Consider the following 11,088-nt stretch of genomic DNA (forward strand, 5'->3'; position numbering starts at 1 on the left):
GGAGACCTTAAATGTTAAACTCAAACCCTAAGAAAACCAAACCCTAAACCTTAGGGATAAACCCCCAACCCTAAGCCTTATGAAACTCTAAGAAGCCCTAAATCCTAAAAAAAGCTAAACACTTAAAACCTTTAAAACCTAAACACTAAACCCTAAATGACCCAAAAAAAACCTAGGAGGCCTTAACTGTTAAACTCAAATCCTAAGAAACTTAAACCCTAAACCTTAGGGATAAACCCCAAAACCTAAGCCTTATGAAACTCTAAGAAGCCCTAAATCCTAAGAAACGCTAAACACTAAAAACCTTTAAAACCCTAAAACTAAAAATCCCGAAAACAAATCTGAAAAACCCTAAAAAAATTCCTTCATCTAAAACCCCAAATCCTAAGCCCTTAGAGCTCATATATCGTAGAAACAATAATGATCCTAAAAAAACTTTAACAATCCTAAATTGAAAAAAACTCTTGACCGAATTTTTTTTAGAAAAACTTAAGCTCTAAACCCTAACATAAAAACCCTTAACCAAATACATAAACTCTTCTTAATCATGTTCAGATTATATCATTGTTCAATATGCTCTATTCAGTTATATATATTTGTTCAGCTTTATGATGTCATGCATGCTCAGAATCATTCAACTACTGATACATAGTCTACGCTACATCTTCTCTTGATGTAGGTTCAGGTCTTTAGCATTCAGATCAAGCGGAGATCGGTTCCCGATCCGTATTCAGCAATATCAGTGGTGAGTCCTCATTTTTCAAGGATGATTTACATGTTTTATATTTAGTCTTTCATTTTAGTTTCAGTTTTGCTAGAGTTAGTTGGGGGCATGTCCCAGCATCTCTAGTCAGTTATAGGCTTTTATTCATACATTATTTTTGTCACTCCCCAAGGTTACCCGCTTGACGTAACACGAGACCTAGTATCACGAGTGACCCCAAGCTAACCTTGAGTTGACATATCATAAGCATATTAGATCAACACCTTTAAAAGCCTAAACCTAAGAATGACAATCTTTTACTGGTGATGAAAACATAGAAGGTACAAGTGAACAAGCTCAGTTCTTGGGAAATCTGAAAGAGTTTCTGAAAGATGGAATTGAAAAAAGTCATTCAAGCAGACTATTCTATGCGTAAAATTCTTTTTGGATAGGTTTAAGTTGTGTTGTTTCAGCACAATTTCACCACAAATAAGCTCCACAATTTAGTACATGACACTTAAAATAAAAATGCAGTTTTCAGCACATTCACATTTTCAGCGCACATTCAAAAAATTCTACAGATTTTGGCAAGCACTCTAAAAACTTCACAATAATAATCTGTACAATACATCATAATCTACACAAAAATAATATGCACAATGCTCACATCTGCATTGAGCAGGCAAAGAAAGTCACCAACTGAACCTCCAACGTAAATTGTACTAAACTATAGTAACTCATGGAAGGTCTTTGGTTTAACCCTCCATATCACCATCAATAGGAAAATGAAGAAGAAGAGCAAAAAAAAGAGTCGCAATAGAAAAATAAACAAAGTCGCAACAGAGAAAGGAAATAGAGTTGCAAGAGAAACATAAAGAAGAAGAAGAAACACTCAAAACATAGAATTAGCGACACCAACCTTGCTCAGCTCCTTGAACAGAAGTAGGTTCACTTGGTGAAGGAATGGACAATGCTGCCAGTATGTTAGGATCAATTAATCCCGCATGCTTGAGTTGTGCAATTACATCTGCAATAACTTCTTGTCGCACAGTTTTCTTTTGTTCCTCCATTTGTTTCTCCATTTTCTGCATCATTTCTTGCATTTGCTGCATTCCATCAGTTGTTGCATTTAAAGTTGATTCTGAATTGCCAACTTTTTTTTCAAAGTAGTCTTTGTAACTCCTACTCCATATAGTCTTAGGCGTCCCGGATGTTCAGGACCCATGACGGTTGAAAATGCATCAACATACTAGTCATTTGTGCTCATTTGTTTTTCAATTTCCTCCATTTCAGCCTACAAAAGCATATCCAACAAACACAATCTTATAAATTAAAATTTAAAATAAATAACTTATCTCAATTTAAAAATTGAAAATAGACAGTACTCATACAATTTTACTAGTAGTATTTTCATTCGAAGCCTTGTACAAACGCCGGGTTTTCTTGTTCTTGTAACCACAAAGAGATCCTTAGATGATACTGTCTCCTTTTCTTTCTCCTAGTCATATTGCAATGTGTATCAGAAATTGTTTAAATGTCATGTTAATACTAGACAGTAAATAAGAGAACACACCAGCTTATTACGGACTAAAGCGAAACTCTTTTTGCCAGCAGTGTGTGGATTCATCAGCTTTTTTCGATTCTTAGTATTTGTTTCAGACATTTTCTACAAAGAAGTGAATCAATAATGTTAATCGAAAGAATATTAGTGCTATATAGTGTACTAGACGAGGTCATTTTCTCAATATTTCTTTTTCAACAAGTCCAACTGAATAAAAAGAGTGAGTAGACAGATTTGGAAGACTGCAACAATTTTCAAACTCACAACATGAGCGAATCAATAATGTGTCTTGTAAACAAGTTGTTTTAATTGTGACTTCCACACCAATGAAGAAAGAAGCTGTAACATATTACAACATAAAAGAGAAAGTAAAAGAAAAAATAAAGCAGAAGCAGCAACGATATCACAAAAGAGACCACGAAATGAGTAAGCTGAAAATTTGATATTCTAAACTACATTTTTACCTTGAATTTTTCAGACTTCCAATATTTGAGGAGCTCTCTAAATTGACATTCTGGAATATGACCAGGCCTGTTTTCCATTCGAACTTCATCATTATCATATGGATCGTAATAAGTCATTTTCAAATCACTTCTATGTCTTCTCCAAGCTTCTCGAATTGTTACCATAGTCCAATTGTACGCAGGTTCAGGAATAATGTATTTCTCCTATAATTTTGTGTCATTCGCTTAGCCAATAGAAGTAAAATACTTTTACAAATAATTTAATATTGTAAACTACAAACCTTGGTATAATCCCATAAATCTTGTTTAGTGTCCATGCTCCTCCAATCTAATATATCAAATGGGCAAAGAGTCGCATTTCTAGCCAATGTTCCTAGGAAGCTGCTTAATTCTATGACAACATCATCAGTAGGACCAACAGGCTGATTTTCCCTATTAAGTAGGATCAATTTACGCTCTTTTCGGGCATGTACATTATGCATTTGAGTTCTACCTCTTTTATTTTGAGTGGAAACGTCTTCAGCTATAAGAAAATGCAAGAAATATAATTAGAAATCATGGATACATTTAATAAGTTTCTAAGCTTATATGCTACCTTGTTCTTCAGGTTGATCATCTGTTTGAGGAGTGACATAATTCATTTGCACTTGATCCACAGAAGGCAGCTCCTCGACAGGCTGATCCTCGACAGGCTGCTCCTCGACAGGCTGCACCTCTACAGATTGTCTATTTGCTTCAGATTGTGGTGCTATTGGTTGTTGCACTTCAAGTAATTTAAGCAAATGTCCTTTCTCGCACTCTATAGCTTGAACAATTTCATTTGTTGTCAATAACCGCCGTTTCTTATTTGCCAAGAATGATAACGATCCTGGTTTAGCGAATGTCTTATTTTTTGGTTTTTTGTTTTTTTTTTAAGGTTCTTGTTGACTCATGACTATTCAAACCTGTGTAAAAATAGGACTACAGAAGTTATAGAAGTTGTACTATTCACCAAGGTCTTACCAATAACATTTTTTATCTGTAAAATTTGAAACCAAATATTTAACTCTATTTAATAATCATATCAATTTTATGAAACAAAGAGCTGAAAACAAAATGTACCCTTAAGTAGCAGCAGTAGCAACAACATATTATCAAGAGCTTAGAAGAAAATAAATATAAAACTAGTTTGAACTAGTTTGAAATCCAACTTTTGAAAGTCTGCTACTTAATGACCTCAATGGGATTTCAAAGAAATGACAGAAGATGTAAAGAAGTATTAGCAAAGAAATATTCAAAGAATCATAATAAAGAGATAAGAACCTGGTGTTTTGGACCTTAATAAAGAGATAAGAACCTGGTGCTTTGCTGGTATACTGTGATGTTGAAGATTGCTCAGAGAAACTGCAGAAAGAAGAATAATAAAAATGAATAAGAGAGAAAAAAGACTTAGCAAAAGTACTAATCCCAAAACAAGAAATGAAGGACCACAAAGAAAGATTTCATAACATATCCAACAATTTTTAGCACATGTGCATTATTGAAGTTGCAGTAATTTAGAGATAACTTGAAAATGAAACACATTAATAGAAACAAAAAGAAGAGATAGCAAGTCCAATCATTCATAATTTATATGATGCAACTCAAAAGGATATTCATTACTTACAACAACAAAAAAAACAAGAAGAGCATGTATTTGAACAAGTTCACAAGATCTTTTGTCAATCATCAGCTTCCATCCAATCCCAATCAGTATCATCAAAGTCATCCTCCTCTTCCGATGTTTCCATTGCTACATCTTGTGAATGTTGTGCAATGGAAGGAACATCGATGATATCAACAGGGAGATCTTCTCTCGACCATCTAACATCTACATCAAGTAATCTTTCTGATGAACCAATATCATCATTAGGCTCTCTCCAAAATGTTTCTTCAATATTAGGACAACTCTCTTCCTCCAAATCATACAAATCCACTGGGACTTTGTCTTGCATAATAAACATTTTTCTCAATTGGGTCTTCCACATAAAAAACTTGATGCACTTGAGATGCTAGTACAAAAGGATCATCTGTACTACATTTTTTTTTTGAAGTATACCCGAGTCAATCCATATTCATCGACTTCATTATGAAACCAATCACATTTAAAAAGTACAACACTAAAGCAACCCCAATTATCAATCTCAATGATATCCTGAATAATTCCATAATAGATAACCATTCCATCGACGGGATTTTGGTCCCTAGCACTAGCAAAACTATCTGTTGTTGCTGACAAAGTCACTCCATTATTTTGAGTTTTGCAAGGGGCATCCCGTGTCTTCGTATGAAATTGATATCCATTAATGAAATATCTAGTATATCTTTTTGCCACAAAGTTAGGCCCTTTAGCTAGCCATCTTATATGATTGGACACTTCAATATTTTTAACTTTGTTCCTAAACCAATCACCAAATTCTCTACTATGGACCCGTGCTTTTACCCATGCATTTCCTCTAGTACGATTATCAATTAAACTCTTATGTTCCCTGTAAGCATGTAATGTAATTTCATCAATGTGTATTTATAAATGAAATGAAATCTGAAATACATTATCATAACATCTAAATGATGTTTAAAAACAAACTACTATTTTATCTTACTTGATGAATGTCTCTACTTGTTCATCTCCGGTATTGAACAAAGTATATCGATGTGCTTCAAACCACTCATGTTGCTCCATGATAATAGATTTGCCTTTCCTTATATTCTCACTTCCGATTGGATGACCTGTCTTAGGAAATAAAGGTGAAACATCACCTTCCTCTGTTTGAATGTCCTCATCATCCTCCGTTTGATACCTACTTAATCTTGTCTTCACCGTATTAGGTAGGTGTATCGAACAGAAGTTCAAACAATCTACAGCTGAAAAACCTTCTACTATTGATCCTTCTGGATTTTTTCGATTACGAACAAGCTCCTTGAAATTACACATAGTTCTTTCAGTAGAATACATCCAACGCAAATGAGTTGGGCCTCCAAGCTTAATTTCATCTACTAGATGGATAGGCAAATGTGTCATTATATCAAAAAAAGACGGAGGAAAAATCTTTTCAAGCTCGCATTCAATATCTATGTTTTCTGTTTTCATCTTATCAAGATCGTTTCTTCTTATAACCTTGCTACATATGGCTCTAAAAAAATTCCCCAACCTAATCAAGACCATAGATACATTCTTGGGTAACACTTTTCTGACTGCAACCTGGAGCAAGTAATGCATTATGAAATGAGCATCATGACTTTTGTATCCTGATACTTTCATCTCTTCAATTTGAACATGACTTGATATATTAGAGGCACACCCTTTTGGTAATTTGGCATCTTTTAAGACGGTGCAAAATAACTTTTTCTCTGATGGTTTCATAGAGAAACAAGCTTTAGCTAGATGGATATTTCCAGTAGCACAATCTTTTACAGGTTGAAGCTCTTTACATATCCCCATTTCATACAAGTCATAGCGAGAATTTATATGATCTTTGGACTTTCCAAGTATATCCAATAAAGTCCCAAGTAAACTGTCACAAATATTCTTCTCTATGTGCATCACGTCAAGATTGTGCCTCAATTTGTTGGTTGCCCAATACGGCAACTCAAAAAATATGGATTTGTTTTTCCATGGACCATCATTCTTTCGTTTTCTTTTCTTGTTGTTCTTTCCAAAAACATTATTGAATTCACGAAGCTCTTCAAGAACTTGTACCCCTGATAATGGAGTAGGTGCAACTTTATGCTCCTCTTTACCATTAAATGATTTTTTATCTCTTCTAAATGGATGATCGGAAGGTAAAAATGCCCGATGACCCAAGTAACACATCTTACGACTATGTTTGAGATATTGGGAACAAGTATTATGATTACAAGTGGGGCATGCCCATCTCCCCTTGGTGCTCCATCCAGAAAGCATTGTTAGAGCTGGAAAATCACTAATTGTCCACAATAAAGCTGCACGCATTTGAAATGTTTGATTAGTTACAACATCATATGTTTCAAGTCCGACTTCCCATAGTTCCTTCAACTCCGCAATCAGTGGTTGCAAGTATACATCTATATCATTTCCTGGAGATGATGGACCTGGAATAATCATTGACAACATAATATTCTCCGACTTCATGCAACTCCATGGTGATAAATTATAGTTCATTAACATAACTGGCCATGTGCTATGGGAAATGCTCATAGTTCTGAATGGATTGAAACCATCACTTGAAAGACCCAATCTAACATTACGAGCATCATTAGCAAATTCAGGATGCAAGGAATCGAAATCCTTCCAAGCTTCACCATCTGCAGGATGTCTTAAATTTCCATCTTTAGGTCGTTCAGTATCATGCCATCTCATAGCTACAGATGTTTCAGAACACATGAATATCCTCTGAAGCCTAGGCTTTAAAGGAAAGTACCTTAAAACCTTCACTGGGATTTTAGTGACCTTATTAGTTAAGTCATTACGAACATTCTTCCATCTTGAAGCTCCACACACAGAGCAATTATCTAACTTAGCATTGTCATTCCAAAATAACATGCAATCGTTAGTGCAAGCATGGATTTTCTCATAATGAAGACCCAAATCTTTTATGACCTTTTTTGCCTTGTAAAAAGACTCGGGTATCTGAGCAAGTGGAAATGCCTCTCTTATCAAGTCCAACAAATCTGAAAAGGCCACATCAGTCAACTTGTGAATGCATTTGAACAAGTATAACCGGATGGTAAAACTCAACTTAGAAAAATTCTTACACCCCGGATACAACTCTTCTTTCCCTTCCTCCACTAATTTAGAAAATCTCTTTGCATATTTAGATGGTCCCTCTCTCACTCCTTCATGCCTCTGGTCATCTTCTACATTTCTAAAAGTATTATGAAGTAGTCTGTCAATATCATCATTCATGTTGGAAGTTTCTTCATCATTGGTTGGATGTGGCGTATTTCTTGAGGAAAATCCTTCTCCATGAAAAACCCATTTGGTATATCCATGAACAAATCCATGACAAATTAAGTGACCCTCTACCATATCTCGACAATGCCAATTACGATTAAAGCACTTCTTACAAGGACATAATATTTCATTTCCTTGGGAAGCTCGTTCAAATGCTTTATCAAGAAAATCATTAACTCCATGAATATATTCATTGGTGGATCTTCGGAGATTCATCCAACTTTTATCTCCAAAATCCATTGAATATATATATCTTACATGACATGTGCAAATCATCAAAGCCAATAAATTCATGAGTACAAGAAATATCAAGAGAACTTAACCTTTCAAAGTTTTAGATTAATCGAATCTCAAACCTCCGCATCAATTCAACACCAAACAATGGCAGTATTAATAGTAGAATCCAAAAAATATTGATAAGTTAAGTTATTACCAGCTTCTACCATTTAAGAAACTTTATACAAATGAATGAAAAAAAATCAGAAGAAAAACTAATTATAGAAAAAAGTATTCCAATATTCAGTGTACACCTTAACATTTTTGTAATTCTAATTACCTTCCTATGCTTGGCTACTAAGATACAATAATAGTAGACCAAATACTTCAAATTGTGTATTATTTTTTTGGCCAAATGTCTAATGTTTGTTGTATAAGCTAAACTTTTTTATATGATTCTCTTTAGAGTTTAGACTGTTAAAGAAATCGGACAGTTGACGATTGCACCAATACATACACACTGTTAATTAGAAGAGTTTCACCTATCCTATGCATGCTACTCTCACAATCAAAAATTGCAACAGAATCATAAATAAATAGTGTAATCAGAATCTTCATTTACATAGCTGCCCCTGAAATGGATATTAGCATCAAAAGGTAGAGGGAATAAACTCAAACGCATACAAGAAGTAAATTCAGTGAAATTCTCTTAGACTCTAGCATGAAAATTCTTCCTGAAATTTTCAAATCTGATCAGTCCAGCATATTCAGTTTATTGTATAGAAAAAGATGACAAGTATCTTAGACTTCTTTTTACCTGAAATATGTCCTGTGCGTGATTTTTAGGGGAAAAAGTCAACTACAAATCTAAATTTCTCTCATAAAACTAAAATTCACTCTTCCTGTGCGTGATTTTAGGGGAAAAAGTCAACTACAAATCGAAATTTCTCTCATAAAACAAAAATTCACTCTCTCAAAGACTTTTGCTTGAGAGTTCTCAAATCTCCACCAAACACGAAATACAAACTATAACCCTAGATTATATGGCAGACCTAGATTAGAACAAATAACATAGATTTAAGACAAACCCATATATTATTCTTTACGATTTTTCAAAAATCATTCAATGGGGACTTAGAAATCATTAACTAGCAGAGAAAACATAAAATTTACTCACCTTTACATCCAAGAATTTGTTGTCGAAAGACCAGTGGAGCTTCAACTAAAGTAAAAGATATCAATGCCCAAGAAATTTGCTATCGAAAGACCAACGAGCTTCACCAGAGAGATTTCTTCACCAAGAACTTCGCTGTTGTTTTCTTCACCAAGAATTTCGCTGAGATTTTGTAGAACAGAACAACATTAGGGAAAAAGTGTGCTTTAATTTGGTTGAAAAAGGGTTTTATGGGAAAGGCCTTTTTTCTTTTAGATTTTTTTAATGACATAAAAACAATTGGCGCTTTGCAAATTTAGTGGAGGGAAATATATATTTTTGGGGAGGGAAATATATTTTAGGGATAAAAATCAGAACCACAATATTTTTCCTAAAATAACCGTTGCCATAGAGTCATCTATTGCAACGATTCTAAAATCGGTAGCCATAGAAACTCTATAGGGACGGCTATAGGGATGATGCCACGGTTCATTTTAAGAATTGTTCTATTAAATCCAATGATATACTGCAACAGTTATAACCGTTGTAATAGGCAATCTATTGCTACGATTGTGTAACCGTTGCTACATAAGCGTTGCAGTAAGTCAAATTTTTAGTAGTGCCCCAACCCTAAGCCTTATGAAACTCTAAGAAGCCCTAAACCCTAAGAAACGCTAAACACTAAAAACCTTTAAAACCCTAAAACTAAAAATCTCGAAAACAAATCTTAAAAACCCTAAAAAAATTCCTTAATCTAAAACACCAAGTCCTAAGCCCTTAGAGCTCATATATCGTAGAAACAATAATGATCCTAAAAAAAATTTAACAATCCTAAATTGAAAAAACTCTTGACCGAATTTTTTTTAGAAAAACTTAAGCTCTAAACCCTAACCTAAAAACCCTTAACCAAATACACAAACTCTTCTTAATCATGTTTAGATTATATCATTGTTCAATATGCTATATTCAGTTATATATATTTGTTCAGCTTTATCATGTCATGCATGCTCATAATCGTTCAAGTACTGATACATAGTCTACTCTAAATCTTCTCTTGATGTAGGTTCAGGTGCTTAGCATTCAGATCAAGCGGAGATCGGTTCCCGATCCGTATTCAGCAATATCAGTGGTGAGACCTCATTTTTCGAGGATGATTTACATGTTTTATATTCAGTCTTTCATTTTAGTTTCAGTTTTGCTAGAGTTAGCTGGGGGCATGTCCCAGCATCTCTAGTCAGTTAGAGGCTTTTATTCATACATTGTTTTTGTCACTCCCCGAGGTTACCCACTTGACGTAACACGAGACCTAGGATCACGAGTGACCCCAAGCTAACCTTGAGTTGACATATCATAAGCATATTAGATCAACACCTTTAAAAGCCTAAACCTAAGAAATCTGAAATCCCTAAGAAACCCTACCCCAAGAAACACTAAATCCTAAACCTTAGGGAAACCCCAAGACTTATGAAACACCATCAAACCCTAAAGCCTAAAAATACCTTTAAAAACACTAAACCTAAAAACACCCTTAAAATCCCTAACCCCTAAAAATGCTAAATTTAAAATCCTAAGGCCTAAACCCAAAGAAACCCTAAGCCGTAAGAACCCCTAAACAGTAAAAAATCATAACAATCAAGAAAACCCCTTTTAAAATCCGAAACCTTAAAGAACTCTGAACCTAAAAAATTCAATAAAAACTTAAGCCCTAAACCTTAAAAACCCTTGAATAAAAACATACACCTTATACCCAAAGAATCCCTAAACCCTTCTGCCTAAACATTAGGACTAAACCCTAAGAAACCCTAAACATTAAGAAATAAAAAAAACCCTAAAAAGCTTTTGAAGCCCTAAACTTTTAAAAACCCAAAACCCTATAAATCCCCTAAGGTCTAAGAACCCCTTAATCGTTAAAAAACCATAGAAATCCTAAACACCTTCAAACCGTAAATCTAAAAATTCCTCTAAACTTAATAAAACACTAGAAAATCTTAAGCCCAAAACCCTTAAAAAAACCAAACCCTAAGAAATCCTAAACGCTAA

The 11,088-nt window shown here is 34.3% G+C and overlaps 1 protein-coding gene and 1 pseudogene across 1 annotated transcript; both read right to left on the reverse strand.

Annotated features, from left to right (window-relative positions):
* Positions 1 to 1,020: 1,020 nt before the first annotated feature.
* LOC125813536 (uncharacterized) lies at positions 1,021 to 2,366 on the reverse strand (annotated as a pseudogene).
* Positions 2,367 to 4,428: 2,062 nt separating this feature from the next.
* Positions 4,429 to 7,919, reverse strand: LOC125813537 (uncharacterized). Its single transcript, XM_049493023.1, has 3 exons — positions 5,350 to 7,919; positions 4,806 to 5,235; positions 4,429 to 4,725 (listed from the first exon to the last, which is right to left on the reverse strand). Exons 1-3 carry the CDS (start codon positions 7,917 to 7,919, stop codon positions 4,429 to 4,431), a joined length of 3,297 nt encoding a protein of 1,098 aa, XP_049348980.1.
* Between the last annotated feature and the right edge of the window lie 3,169 nt (positions 7,920 to 11,088).

Source organism: Solanum verrucosum, unplaced genomic scaffold, assembly GCF_900185275.1.
Source record: "Solanum verrucosum unplaced genomic scaffold, falcon-dt-bn FXZP01000134.1, whole genome shotgun sequence".
In the NCBI taxonomy this organism is placed as follows: Eukaryota; Viridiplantae; Streptophyta; class Magnoliopsida; order Solanales; family Solanaceae; genus Solanum; species Solanum verrucosum.